This window comes from Buteo buteo, chromosome 17 (genome assembly GCF_964188355.1).
Source record: "Buteo buteo chromosome 17, bButBut1.hap1.1, whole genome shotgun sequence".
NCBI classification, from domain to species: domain Eukaryota; kingdom Metazoa; phylum Chordata; class Aves; order Accipitriformes; family Accipitridae; genus Buteo; species Buteo buteo.
In genome coordinates this window covers 13,597,221-13,612,642 of record NC_134187.1, presented here as the reverse complement: position 1 = coordinate 13,612,642, position 15,422 = coordinate 13,597,221, and the positions used below count along the sequence as shown (strand labels likewise).

Sequence of the window (15,422 nt, the reverse complement as noted above, 5' to 3'; positions counted from 1 at the left end):
AAATTTTAAAAAGCTTTTCAGAGAGCAAAATGCAACAGCAGGGACAGAAACTATTAAGATGAATAACACAAATGGCATCAAAAGAAAATGAAAGGTACCCCTGAGAGCCTCAGCAAAGATCTGGCCTTGTTTACCAATTATTTTTTCAGGACTAGACAGGAGATGACTCCAAAGTAACAAGTTGACAGGTAGTCTTGAAGCAGCAACAGGACAGGTTTTTTTCCTGGGTTTTTTTTGTGGGTTTTTTTTTTATTTAGTCTCAGTCTGAAGAAGATGATACCATGCCAACAACTTTTTTTGTCCCAGTAATGTGAAAAACTACTTTGCCTGGTCAAATACTTGGGTTCTCAAATCACACCATACTAGCTGTAGTTTTATGCCACTCGGGATCGATCACAAAGAAACATTAACTTAATATATGACACTTAACAGTAACTCCCTAGAAGGGAACATTTTGTGTATCACGCTGTTATAGACATCAAGATCAATGCAACATCCTTTAGTGCTCAAAATCTTAAATAATTTTTCTTCTTACGTATGTTTTCTACACAAAGCACAGCTAGCATGCAGCAGTTTGTGCAGTTTGTTTCTGGGCTCTGTTTCTAGACCCTTTTAATCTTCTAAGTACTTCTGTGATCATCAGAGGGCTCCTGGGAACTCTTTGAGGAACTTCACAATGCCTGCCATTGCCAGGAAGAGCGAGCTAGCTAGCAAGCTCTTAGAAGCTTTTAACAAGGTCTGCCAGCTGTTCCTGATCAAAGGGTGCTTTGAGCTTTTGTTCCAGCTGACTCCTGATTAGTAAGGGTCAAGAACCCTTTCAACAAGTCCTAGAAAAAGACCTATGTGAGTGCCAGGCCTAGAGCACAGCCAATAGGTGCAGCATTTTGTGCAGCAGTTGGCAGAAAATGATGGCCTGAAACTCTCTCTGTACGCGTTCTCAGCAACTGTGGTGACGTGCTGCCAGGCTCAGTCCCCAGCACCCACTGGGGCAGCTACGCAGCACGTCAGAGGCCTTCACAAAGACCACGCTCCTCAGGTAGGATACAGGTGTGCAGGTCTTGGACTGCAGGGACGTGGCTCCAAGCAACCTGCTCTAGTTGACCCTGCTGTGAAGGGGAACGGATTAGATGATTTCTAGAGGTTCCTCCAGTCTCAAAAAATGTCTGCCCTTGCAGTACCTCAACTGTACTCTATTTCAAAGGTTTGTACAAAGTTGGGATGAAGATAACTAGTATAATAATGGTCTCAAGAACAGCAAGTTCAACTGAGGCATCCAAGAAAAACTTGAGACTTCTGTGCAATTCCTGATTCATCAATTTTGGTACAACAAGCAAATTCCAGCTGAATTTAAAATCCTTTATCTCGACTATAGTCATCACAAATTTTAGGCTCCAATATCAAACATTTTCTGTAGCAATTGCAGATAACCCTGAAGTAAGACATTCTGCTCCAGATTAAGATACTCAAAATAAGCAGGTGTTGAACCTTCCATTAGAGCCTACATAGAGCTCACACTGGAGCAGACATTTACGTTTTGTCAACTAAAGTGCACCATAAATTCCATCATAAATGAAGGCTGGATCACATGAGAATACCAACATTAGGCATCTAAATTAAGGTATATAACACTTTTCAACAGCAGTGAAACTCATTATTAGACTTTTTCCCAAAGCTATTTTTTCAAGTTTTCCTACAGATTCAGATACATTCCCTCTTTGCAATTATCATATATCTAGTTGAAAAATTAAGTATATTAAGTTCGTCAGTGCTATTTCACTGCACTGTAATAGGTAATGAGCAAATATGTTGTAATATAGAGTGCAGTAAGTCAAGGCTTACAAGCAGTTGAAGATAGACCAGTATAACTTCACCATCTGAAACAAAGTGAAATGCAAGAAAGCACAAAGTAACAAAGTTGAACTTCTGTGATCAAAGTTCACGTTATTGAAAATTAAAACTTTGAAATGTTCATATGTTATCTACAATTGTCTTTAATGCACAATTTAAGAAAACTGCCTCCCTTCAACTCCTTCTGTTTTTTTTTTAAATAAAAAGACAATTTCAGCAAAAGACTCTGCTCATGAATTTAAGAGTTCCCTAATGTCAAATTTAGAAGTTTTCTAGCACAGAGTAAATTCAAAACAGAAAAGACTTGTGTACATGAAGGGCAAAACATCGGTTCTTTCTGCTTTGCATCCATTCCATCCAATTGTGCATTCTTTCAAGTGTCAATTTTTCAACTTTACTAAGTCAACTGGCTGCACATAGCAGGAGATAGTATGATCACAGGGGACTCCACCTGACTATTTTTATTTTCATGAAATGAGTCATAATATTTCCTGGTAAAAACAAGCAATTTCTGTATGTGTATGCCACACACATTAAACAAACTTATTACTTCAGCAGCACATATAACCACATCTTTTTGTGTAAGGAAAGGGTATTTCTCCCCCTAGAAAATATGGAATATAGAAAACAAAATACCAAAAAATAGTCAACCATAAGCTTCCATAAAAAGGTAACTTTAATTACTAACATTCTGAATAAACTGTTTTAAGCACAAAACCAGCATTGCCTCCTGCTCTTTTACTTCACAATAATATGAAGTTTTAAAAAACAGGTTAACCTAAGATCTTATAAAAATAGTAGGAAAAACAAAGCTATTACTTCTCTTGGAGGTGGCAGGAAAGAAGAAAAACAAAACTTCAAATTTTTCCTTTTTTTTCCCCCTCTCCTCTTTTAAACCTCTATGGCGAGAAGTTGCCATTAGCGGACACAAAGCAATGTCCATACTAGTTGGTTGACAACTACACCAGCTGATTTTCTGCATATTGTCTTGTTAACGGGTTCATCCATTATAAGAGTGTAACAGTTCTGACATCATTTACTCAGAAACACACCAAATATAAAAAGCAAGTACATCATCTATTATAATTGTCAGAATAATTATTTGACCATACTTTGAATATTAACCAATATTCTTTGCAATACTCATCGTTATAATAAATCTACTTCTTAATATTAGGAGCAGAAAAGATAACTTTGGAAACAAGTGTCAAGAATCATTAACACTGGTCTGATCAAAGGAAAGAATTAGTAGGTTCTGTTGTCTGGTCAGATAGTGCTACCAAACCTCCATAATCCACACCTATTACCTCAAAACTCTAGATTTAGTATACTGAGTATTAATTATGTGGAATTACTAGGTATGAACTAGGTAAAAAGAAGAAACCATACTCAAAATTAATCTCTAAAAGTAATAAGCTAGAAGAAAACTACTTCTCATTAATAACCATTTTTTTCCCTGAGAGAGCTAGGACAGCTTGCTTAATATTGAAGAATAAGGTTTTAAACAGTGAGTTTCTTCTGGTATTCTACAGCCAAGCCTAATTGCCATTTGAAACAATACAGTGATATAACATATTGCACTGACAAATTCAATCCTAGCCAATCTAATAGAAGAAAAGTTTCTGTAAGGAAGTTTAGTTCCTACAACTGAAGAGAAATAGAAAAGTAAGTTGCTGAGTTTATCTTGCTATAAAACAAGTAGATATTAAAAAGGTAGACACATTTTTAACATAAAGTAATTGGCTAACCAGGACTTATTCCAACTACATCTGGTTCAAGAGCAGGCAGTCAATTAGTCCATCTTTCAAGCCTCGCATCTGTACCCAACACATTACTAATAGAGAAAATGCATCACAAGACAACTCCACATACCAAAGCCTGGCAGTTCCAGTCAGAACACTAGGGAAAATGGGCTGGCCAACAAGTCCAGAAATCAAATCCAGACAGAAAAAAAACCAACCAAACTTATACATCAGCCTTTATCCCCATCAAATTCAGAAACACCTTTTGAAGCTACTCCTGATGTTCTAAAAGATGCTGCTTATGCAAGATACTCAAACAGTAAAGGACATAATCTGATTTTCATTGTTCCATCAGTAAAGTGAGATGACCAACTAGAGTTTCTTTCATAGGTAAAATGATACATGACTTGTTATTACTTAGTCACTAAATACCAATATTAAAAGAGTTTTTTTTTCCTCTCTCTTTATCCAGCATGTTTATTTTGTCACTTTTGCTCATAAGTTCCATATTATTGGCAGGTAGCAACCAGAACACTTACTTGTGACCAGGATGATAAATGACAGTAGTTATTCCATGGGCATAATGGCTGCTAAAGCTGAAACTATGACTTTCTTGAAAGCTTTGATTTGTTCCAACGCTAAGTATGAGGAAAAAAAATACATACATTATTTCAGATTTAGTTTCTTTAAAGAGTAGAAAGAATTCCTTTGAAGTTCACTGTGCCTTCTCAAAGCAAGTCAAAATTTATGCTTACCTTACAAGATAACTTCTTAGTTCTCCACGATAATTAACGACAAGCAGTTCGGCTGACCATTGGGCACTTGCTTTGTATTCTAGAAAGATCAATCCAGCAATAGCATAACTCAGATCTCCTGGAAAACTTGCTGTCTTTACCCAAAAATGCAGGCAGACATTGAGAGAGAAACAGGATGAGAGAGAGAGAGAGGGTGGGGTGGGGGAGAGTGTCTATGTTACTGAAAGAACTAGGAAGTTAAATTTACTATATTGTATAAAAATGTATTAAAAAATAAAGTTTCATAGTTTGTATCCGTAACAAAATACACTTCCTTTCATCTTGATTTTGAAAAAAATCTTATTACTATAAAGTCTGCAAAGGCAATATATTAAGGAAATACACTTGAGCCACCTTCCCAAATATTGGTCTATCAGCAACATTTCTTGATTTATAAGTGACTCTGCATATAAACTGCAGATTTGTAATCTGCTACTACAAATTGTAATTATTTCCACACCTACTAATTAGGTGATTCTATACTTTTCACAATCTGATGTACCTGCAGATCTACCACAATTCTAAGAAAAAGAAAAGAAAGATGAAGATTCTGACTAGATACAACAGCAGAAAGGATATGCTTTGCAAGTGCTACACGTGACTGAAGTTTAACTATAATATACCCATCAAATGATAAACACTTCATGGTACATTTCTGCATGGTATTCATACTGCAAGCCTTTACACCAAAGTAAGCCATGATTAAAATAAGTCCAAAGAGCAGAAATTACCCTTTATCCTTACAAGAAGTTCTACTACATTCATATTTAATCTAAGAGAGCACTTACCGGTGAAATGACCAAAAGCTCACTACCCATTAGGTCAAATACTCTCACTGTTCCAGTGCTTTCAGCATAAGCAAGTAACGTACAATCATGACTCCATGCCACTCGCCTCCACTGAGGGTTAGGATCCTTTGGCACTATGAAAAAGGAAGTAAGCTATTAAAAAGTGGAATAGAAATAGAATTCCTTAAACAGAACAAAGAGTCAAAAAAAATGCAGGGTACCTACCATGATTACAGGCTTATCTCAGAGAAGAAAAAAAAAACAACAACAAAAAAAAAAACAAAACAAAAAAAAAAACCTCACACACCACCTCCAACAGCTGCTCCCAAACTCACTAATTTTAACTATCATTTCATTTCACATTCAGGTTTTCTATGTTAATCATCATGAAAAGAAGAGGGGAAGGGAGGGTAATAGAGCTAGTCACAAAGCAAAATTATTGATTCTTCCCAATGCTTTTAAGAAGTTACAACATTATCTTTAAAGTATACCAACACCACCACTTAGCAATGCATGAATAATAAACAATGATGACATTAAGTAATGATGTAGAGGTTGCCATATTGTATACCTTGACATTTTCCAACTATGGATCCAAAGTCATCTTTTGCAGACCTGCAGAAAAAGACTCATAAGGATTTAAATTGGAAAAAAACCGCTATTCAATTTTCCAGAATAAACAGAACGCTATAAAAATACTCTAAGTGCACAATTCAAAGGCCTGCATGTATTTAACTACTTGTTCAAAAAGGCAGATAGTAGCCTTCACCCTTAGGCAGCTGCAGTAACTAACAATAGTATTTTAGAAACCCTCCTCCCAATGGATAAATACTAATATCCCTCATTTGGTAGTAATGCTGTTCAAAATAGGATATCAGCACTCCAGAACTTCAGCATGTAACTTTAGAAAAAAAACACCTAGTCAGTATTCTCTAGGTTACAATTCTAGAAACAATGCAAGAATATAGTTACATTAATACACTTGAAACACAAGATTTATTTTATAGTCCATAAGCTGACATTTATGGTGTTCACACCACTTCCGACTGAACAATTTTCATACACTTGCTTCTTTTACATATAAATAGAAGGTCTGACCTTCTAGCAAATGGATTTTTGTGATGCAAGTAAACACACTCAATCAAGACCCGTTCTACAGCTAAATGTGTTCTTGAACTGGCAAAGGAGAGCTTGTTGTTAGAGAGCGGAAGAAAAAGGGAAAGTATCAGTCTTTACGGCCATCCACATTACTTGTAAAATAACGTGAAATATTATACATGCCAGCTACTCTACAAAGAAGCAGAATACTAGCTCCTTGTCCCATTTATTAGGAGAGCATTTCTAGGGGGAACAGAAAGGCAAAGGTTAGAATGACCATGATTTGGGTTTAGTATTTTGAAGCATCTTGATTGTTTTTCTTTCACATCTTGAAAAAAGAGAGATACAGATAGATACTTATATAAATTTCTCTATAATATTTATAATTGGGGGTTGTTGAGGGGGGTGTTTCTGTTTTTTTTGAATGGGGACCGGCCAAGAACTAAGAAGAAATAGATGGCTTCTGCTTTTTAAGTGATAATACGTTTTAAGATTATTCCACAGATTACTTTCACAATATATAACATTCCAAAAAAACCCCAGAAAAATCTTTAAAAATATGGTTAGTAAATAACTAGAAACACTGTCTCAGAACTCCACAACTGTGGTCATGAAGCAATAGATAATACTAAGTTACCTGATTTCTACACATTGGTCTTGAACAACTGCCAACAATTTACCATTGCTGAAAGAGAAAAATACAGGTGTGAAAGTTAATTTAAAGTCCAGTCCTTACAGAATGTGAATCAGAGCTCTAGGTGCTTTTCTGCAAGGTTAGATATAAATTCCTTCTTTCATAATCAAAACAAATTGGGAAATATCAATTTTTATATCAAAAAACCCCAATGCTATAATAAGATTCCCTTCATGTCACTGAAATGTATCTGTCACTCTTTTCTAGTAGCACTAAGAAAACAGAAACAATGTCTAAAATCTTGCTGCAGGGCAGATCAGAATCAGATGTTGCTTATGGATAATTTTGTAACAGCAGAATCTAAAGTAAGTTACTTTGTCTCCTTAGGAGCAGGTCTCCTGTTTTTGTACCTAACATACACCATTGCAACTGGCATGTTGTGCATCAAAAGCAATCATCACTTCCCTCAAACAATCACCACCTCTCTCAGCAGTAGAGCTCTTGCTGAACCACTGATCATATTCAGCAATAAAACATAATAAACTAAAACATTCCATGCTACGTCCATGTCATTGAATCATTTTTCTGTACATATTTATGCTTATTTTTAAAAGCCAGTGATCTCACTGATGCTGCTAAAATTACTGCAGAACAGTTTGTTCTAGCCTTGGAACTCTCACTTCTCCTCTATACATACAACAGCAGACAAGGGTATGCATTCACCTTCCACAATTTTTAAAATATGCAGTTTATATTACATATTCTGCCAAGTTATAGGTCTTTAACTGATCAAATTCAGGACTTGAGTTTGAGAACAATTGCACTGCAAGCCACTTTGCCTCAAAAGCTAGAAGGACATGCAGACCTGAGTGAGAGATCCATTAAATGAAGGGAAGAGGTGTGGAAGCCCCTAGGTAGCAGAATGACCTTTCTTTCCCAAGGCTACCTGTGAAAGCCTCCAGTATTTCTCTTGACCAAAAAGAATAACATGACTTTAGCACAGTATTAACTCAGCATTGTTACCAATGGGGACGGCAAGGGGAGGGGAGGAAGCATTAATACATTTGCTACTGCCAAAAATGGAAAACGTGTAAGCTGGTTACCTTGCAAGTACTAGGTGCCAGTTTATCTGCTTATTAACTAGACGAACCAGTCCAGTGGGCAGAGAAAACTTTGCAGGGCTGAAACAACAAAAACATTAGGCTAAATCAGAACATACACCTAACAAAAGCAATACCTGAGATACACATGCCAGGTGACCTAGCTTTAAGGCAACCAGCAACCACCTGGGAGTTTTTAGGAACCGAACATGAATCAACACTGCACCCTGCCAACAACAAAGGCTAACAACATCCTTGTTTGCATTAACAGAATAAAACCACATATTAAGGGAACTGATTATTTTTACTCATCACTCTTTATACTCTGGTAGCAGCCACTTTTGGGCCCCCCCATTACAAGAACACCACCAATAAACTGGAGGGCCACCAAGATGGTCAGGGGACTGGAACACTTGCCCAACAAGGAGATGCTGAGGGAATTGTACTTGTTTAGCCTGCAGAAGGGAAGGTTTCAGGGGACCAAACAGCAGTGCTCTGATACCTAGCAGATTACCACAAAGATGGGAGCCACTGAGGTGCATGGCAAAAACACAAGAAGCCATAATCAATCCTTTGGTGGACTTGGCAGTGTTAGGTTAACATTTCGACTCAATGATCTTAAAGGTCCTCTCCAACCTAAATGATTCTATGATTCTAAAACAGAGAAGGTTCCAAGCTGACATAAGGAAGAGAATTCTTCACCATGAAGACAGTCAGGCACTGGAACAGGCTGCCGAGAGAGTCGTTGGGCTCTCCATCCTTTAAGCTTTTCAAGACCTAGCTGGACAGAGCCCTAAAGAACCTAGACTGAATTCGATGTTCTCCCTGCTTTTAGTAGGGCTTTAAACTAGAGGCCTCCCAAGCTCCCTCCCAAATGCTTTTATTAAATACATAAAAATAGCAACTAGAATAAATTATAAAAGTTAGAAATCAGACTTTAAATCTGATTATGGAGGGGATAGGAAGAAAAATAAGTTAATTCTGTCTGCAACTGAGTCCTTACAACTACACTTATATGATGGTATGGAGCCCATAAACACCACCAACCCCCACCCCCCAAAAAGGGGGGAGGGGGCACAAAATGAAGTATAACACCAGCAATAGGGAAAACAGCATTGCCTGCTGAATTCAAGTACAGTACTGTTTCACACGGAGCCACATTAACGTTTGTTTCCATATATCTCAAAACCAACAGAATACCCCTGAAAAGGGAGAACTGATAACTTCAAACCTGCCAAGTACATCAACAGAGTAGTATAACCACAGAGCTGAAATTCTCTGGGAACAGTGTATGTTTATGCAATCACTTAAGTGCCTTTTGAATCAGAAGCTAAATTTATAAGTGGCATGAGTGTTGGTCAACTAGTTATCAAGCTTTTTGTGTGACAGTTTGAATTGTCAAGAAAAAAAAAAAATCCAAATTATTACTCCAAAGGAAGCAAGTCCTGCCATGCCATCATACCTGTCATTGAGGCTTAAGGAAAAAAAAAAAAAAAACAAACCACCAAACAGCTTCACTTGCAATATCTCAGTTGGGAGTGGGGAGGACAAATATGTGTTTTGAGAAAGACGATGTTCCAACTGCAAGTTTATTTAGGCTTCTGATAAAAGCAAAAAGTCAAACTAGTATACACCAGTTCTTTTCTAGATAGGCTTCAGCTGCAACTCAAGTGGTTACAACTTAAATTTATAAAAAGAGAATATTCTAAGCATTGCTTGGACAATATTCTAAACAAGTGTTCAATTTTACTCTCATTAAAAATAACATTCCATCAAATCAAAAAGCTATAAAAATATTATCAAATAAAAAGATAAAGCATCATTTCATCAAACCTACCTGTACCAGATGTACCGAAGCAAAAATAATGCAGGACCTACAATGGAAAGAGGCAAAAATTACACCTCTAGCAATTTCCACACTCCAGCTTACTGCACACAGAATCTCAGAAATTCTCACAAAAGGTATTATGGGAAAAACCCTCTATCCTTGGCCACCGAATTCTTATATTAAATACAAATGGCAGATAAAAAAAAAAAATCACTACACGTTTCTGGAAATTCTACGAGAAATTCCTACTGGATGAAAATGCAATCCCGTTTACTGTATAAAGCAAGTGTTGAACGGCAACGTAATATAATCAGAATGTGAACCTTCCTTATAGAATTGTCTAAGTAGCAAACAGCGCGATGCAAAAACTGGTAGAGAAAAACACCTCAACAACATTTTGCAAAACTCAGAGCTTCTAAACTTCTTAGATGTATGGTTTATTAGTTTGTCCCAATAAGCTAATAGAGACAAGAAAGGTCACAAAAATGACACAAAAATTACATAGCGATATTGATAATCAGAAAACATCTTCCTGAAAACACAGCCTGCACTCTATTTCCGTTATACTAGCCACCCTAAAGTGCAGAAATTGTAAATTTTACAAGCAATCACACATCATTCTTATGAGTCACAAACATAAGAATAAGTAATATTTACCTGTAATTGCTCTAGTGATGATAAATGATGCACCATGTTTTCTGTTGCCTCTTGGCTGCAAATACAACAATAATGGTCAAACACTATGTTATACATTTTAACTTAAATACAACATTCATACATATGTTCACTGATTAAATTTAAGTTGCCTGCTAGCCCACAAGTTCCTTATGTATTTTCTATTACTTGCAACTTCATACAGTGAGTAATTTAAGTGCATAAGCTAAAAAAGGCTATAAAGCCAAATATTTTAAGTGCCAAGATGTAATAAACAAAACGTACTACAGATTGTCTATTGATTCAGCTTTGCCTTGATCTTTGGGTAGTAACAGAAGACATTGACTTCTGATTATGTACTCCTGTAAGGTATTATAAATCATTCTTTCTATGCCAAATGAATGCCAGATTGATCTGTAACGCCCAGGGGGAGTCAAAGCAATTGGTGTTCAACATATTACGCTAATATATAACTGCTAAACTACATAAAGACTGCTCATGAAAGCTTCAGAAATATTAAGAAAAACAAAGAACTTCTTAAGAAAAACTCTTTTTGTGTCAATTTGTACTAGGTAACACAGCCACTCAGATCACCACCTCTACTCCATACAGTCTCACATAGCCTTTCCAGCAGCCCTGCTCTACCTAAGGCGGAGGGGAACAACTGCACTCACTATATAAATGAAAGCACTCTCCAAACACAGAAAAAGAAAATACAAAACAACATAGGATGCATATTCTTAGTTATAAGAAGAGGTAAAATTATTTGCCAATAAGAAAGTAGGAAAAAGGCATTAAACTGAGAAGACAATAAAGATAATCAATAAGCAAGGCATGACACACAACCTTCAAAATAAGCAGTCATGCTTATACTTTTCTAGCGAAAATATTAGAGAACCACAAACTGAGCACTGGAGTAGGTAATGAATTAATTTCCTCTTCCCTTCAGTATAGAATACATAAAGCAGATCATTACTTGTTAACTGAAATATTTAGATCTCTCACTGCAAGTTACAGAGCAGCAAACACTGAAAGACACACAGATTTATCAAAATTCCGGAGTAAGTAGATGTTTAAGAAAAAATATTTGGGCTCCCAAATTTAAGTTATTGAAGTAAAGATTAGCAGTTTTCTATGCAAATTTTGCAGCCCAGAAATAGTCTTTCAAATAATCAGGCTGTCATCTCGTACCATGTAAGAAGCCAGCACAGCTGTACTAATAGATAATATTCCAAATTCAGGTGGATCAACCAAGAAATAACAAGGCATTACAGTAAAATATGTGAGAGCATAAATTATTTCTTACAGCTATAATAGAACCTCAGGGAGAGCTGCAATTTCCTAGGAAGGTTAAAAGCAGAGCTTGTTAAATTTTTTGGATTAAGAAAAGTTCCCAGTAAAAACATTTCCAAAAATTGCTTATACCTCTTCAGAATTTTTTTTGAGTATTCTTAGTGTCCACTCCTGAGCCTAAACTACCGGTTCCTACTTGGCCCATCCTAAAACCCTTCACAAAGCTGATATACTGTTTTACTCTGAAGACCTGAATCTTACTTTTTGTAATATATTCCTATCACCTCAGCAACACCAATGGCTACCAGATCTGCTATACTTCTTTTTAATTCATTCCCATTTGGGAAAAAAAACTTCAAGTTCTCCTTCGCTAGAGCATTCCAGAAATAAAACCTAAGTAACTTCCTTGCTGACAGGACACCCACTTGGTTTTGGATTTTGTTGCACACCCAGCAAGCCTGCAGGAGGTGGGGAGAAATTTTGGGGGAAATCTCAAAACACTAGATAGCAAAGAAAAAAAACCCCACAGAATCAAGTGATACATTCAAGAGATTTCAGAAGATAGACAGTACTTGTCTACGGAGAAAAGGAAAAGTTCAGTCTGCCTGTATTTCCACAAGTGATTCCATGAGTCCTCCCCTGCAACCTCCTCCATAACCACTGCCTCATTCACTATTTTCACTGATCAGCTACTCAGTAATTCCTTTTTTTCTCATTATATATTTTGGGGTTCCCAAACAGTGCATTATATACCATCACATCAATACACTGAATACAGACTGCTTGATTTCCACACCACGCTCTTCTCCAGCATTGTCAGTTCCTTGAATGTGTCCTTTACAAATATCTGTTATTTCCCTCCCCCCATAAAATTCTTCTTGGGAAATTCAATACAGGTGAATGCAAATTCTAATAAGAAGTAAAATTAAAGCTAATTTGGTGTCCAACTTCATAAATCTATGCCAGTTTTATCAGTGTCTTGAATTCAACATGATTTTACGTGCTCATCACAGGATTCATCTTCCAACAGTCATAATTACACTTCTAAGTGCTCAGCACTCTGCAATTACACATGAATCATCCCAACAAAAAATAAAAGTCAATAGAGACCTGTGAAAAGTTTAAGGCCTTGCTTTGTATCCTAGAAGACAGCATAGGAAGACATTTAATTTCATTTCCCAGTGCAGCATTCAACTTCCTTGCCCTTTCTCCTGTCCCTCACCTTACTCATTCCAAACCATTCAATTCTATAAGAAGTAAGGCAGGGAGTGTTTTGTGACTTTTTCTGAAAAGTGTGAATAAGGCAGGTTTAAGAGAGACAGATGTTCCAAAGGGAAAGTCACAATCACGTAAATAATATCACTGTTAAGGCACCTTAAGGCAAAAACTGAATCATGCTGACAATCATGCCTATGAATGTCAGAGTAAAAATCAAATTTCCCACTAAAACTGTAAAAAAGAATATCAGGAGTGTCCTTGGCTACTGACAGTCTTCAAGAAGGATGTAAATCCAAACTATGAGGTGTAATATTTTCAAGCCTTCTTATTTCTGTCATGCAAAACAGGAATTATCTTTAAAATAAAGTAAATCGGCAAGAAAAAAACAAGTTTAAAATAGCTTGTATCATTTGCTGAAGTTAACAAGCAGAATTCTATGATGTTTAGAAATTCTGACCACCAGGGCAGATGAGGACCGTCAGATTGAGCTTCCACTATCACTTTAAATTGGCACAACTGCATGCTGCCACTAAACGGAGGTCTCGCACTTTGCTCAGCTTTGATTGACATATTATTCACCCCCCTCGCTACCTACATGAGTACTAGGGTGACTACTCAACAAAAGGAAATGAAACAACACAACTGTTTCTCAGACTAATCAGTTCTTTAACCAACATACCATACAACTTCAAGAATACTAATGGCAGCGGAAGAGAAGGGACACCTGTCAGAAACGTGCCCCCTTAACACCGTTGTAGGGTCACAGTCTCATGCCACCACACCTAAGTCCTCCTCATGGTTTGCAGATATATAAATCACATTCATATGTTACTAGAAACAAACACTATTTACCATCTCCCAAAACAAAGTTAAATAAAAACAGGTGCAACTGTCTACTCACCTATATCAGCAATCTATGAAGTTAGTAATTGGTAACACTGCAATCGTTTTCCAAACACCTACCCCTGTTGCTGCAACTGAGGATTTACAGATCAAGAGAAACAAAATAAAAAAAGGCTTTCTGATAAACAAAAACTATTTTTATGACAATGGCTTTAGTAATTATGAGCGGGTACATTCTTCCACCCATGATGTTTTTGCATCTTCTCTGTTCAGATGTTCTCATTAAGCACTAAACTTTGTTAAAACAGTTCCATAAACTACTTCTAGTGGGAAATGCGTTAACACCTGCAGTGGACTTGAAAGCCACTACAAGAAAAAAATAAAACCACATTACTTGCATCCTTTATGTCCAAATCAGCCAAGAATAGACACAGAGGCAGCTAGCTCAGCACATTGCAGGCGAAAAGATTTAAAAGCAAAGATGAAAGAGCTTCTCAGCTTTTCCACTGACCCATGAAGAACAGAAGCAAGCAAAAAGTTGTAATACAAGAACAATGCCTTCTGATCCTTCAAGCTTTAGCATTCATTCGTGTGCCTTGTAGACACGAAGTGATATACTTCTCCCTTTTAGCCCACCCCTGAAAATCCAGATGCAACCATTATGATACACAAATCTAGGGAGGGAGCTTGTTTTCCTCATGCAAGGTAAGCTCGATAAAGACCTTGTTTTCACCAGGACAGCTTCCAGCGCTCTCGGTCCAGCCGTTTCTGGAGACGAGACCCGGACTTCATCACCGCCTCCCTCGTACCAGCTCAACAGTAAAACCTGGCACACACCGTGCACAAGTAATGACCGAGAGCGACCTCGAGGCATCGCAGCCGGCACAAACGAGGGTGCCAACGTAGAAATTCGGTGACACAAGACCGTGACGCGGCAGCACGACCGCAGGGATGCCGTTTGTGCTAGACCCCGCTGCCCTCCCGGCTCTTGCGCCCATCGGGGACGGAGCGGGCAGGCCGGCGAGCCGCCCTGGAGGCAGCAGCCCGTCTCCACGGCCCCTCAGGGCCGGCGGCCTCCCCCCGCCCCGGGCCGCCCGGCCCCCGGGGCGCATCCCCGCCCGCGCCTACGTGGCCGGTCAGCTCCCCCGCACCCCGGCCACGCCGCGGCGACACGCACCTGCACCTCCGTCTCCGGAGGCCACTCGGTGTTAACCAGCAGGTCGTACAGGATATTCTCCTCCCCGTCCTCCTCCTCGCCGGCACCGGCCATCCCCTCCTCTCTCGACGCCGCTCCGCCGCGCTCCCCGCCGGCGGCGGCCATGCCGGCCTGGTCCCCACCCACCGACCCAGCCAGCGCCGCGGCGGCGGCGACGGCGCCCGGCGGAGGCCAAAGCAGTAACGCCCGGCAGCTCCGCGGAGCCGGCGGCCCTTAACTCCTTCAGCGCCGCCGCCCGCCCCGCTCGTGGCCTCGCCGCGGGGCGAGAGGCCGTCGCCTTCCCTGCCCGAGAGGCTTTGGAGCCCCGAGAGGGCTTCTGCTCCGGGGAGGCTCGACGCCGAGGGCAGGGGAGCGAGGCCGAGGAGC

General features: G+C 38.8%; 1 protein-coding gene across 4 annotated transcripts in view; it reads right to left on the bottom strand.

Annotated features, from left to right (window-relative positions):
* Nucleotides 1–15,232, bottom strand: part of NBAS (NBAS subunit of NRZ tethering complex) — a 196,028-nt gene extending 180,796 nt beyond the window's left edge. For 2 of the 4 annotated variants that reach the window (XM_075049114.1, XM_075049116.1), the window contains exons 1-9: nucleotides 15,018–15,210; nucleotides 10,490–10,544; nucleotides 9,842–9,878; nucleotides 8,008–8,085; nucleotides 6,908–6,955; nucleotides 5,744–5,787; nucleotides 5,173–5,306; nucleotides 4,346–4,479; nucleotides 4,130–4,228 (exon numbers count right to left, since the gene is read on the bottom strand). In XM_075049114.1, coding sequence (XP_074905215.1) covers nucleotides 4,130–4,228; nucleotides 4,346–4,479; nucleotides 5,173–5,306; nucleotides 5,744–5,787; nucleotides 6,908–6,955; nucleotides 8,008–8,085; nucleotides 9,842–9,878; nucleotides 10,490–10,544; nucleotides 15,018–15,161 — 773 coding nt within the window. In that variant the 5' untranslated portion in view covers nucleotides 15,162–15,210. Of the gene's footprint in view, nucleotides 1–4,129; nucleotides 4,229–4,345; nucleotides 4,480–5,172; nucleotides 5,307–5,743; nucleotides 5,788–6,907; nucleotides 6,956–8,007; nucleotides 8,086–9,841; nucleotides 9,879–10,489; nucleotides 10,545–15,017 lie in introns of all 4 variants that reach the window. The other 2 variants (XR_012653307.1, XM_075049115.1) reach the window with 2 other exon arrangements.
* Between the last annotated feature and the right edge of the window lie 190 nt (nucleotides 15,233–15,422).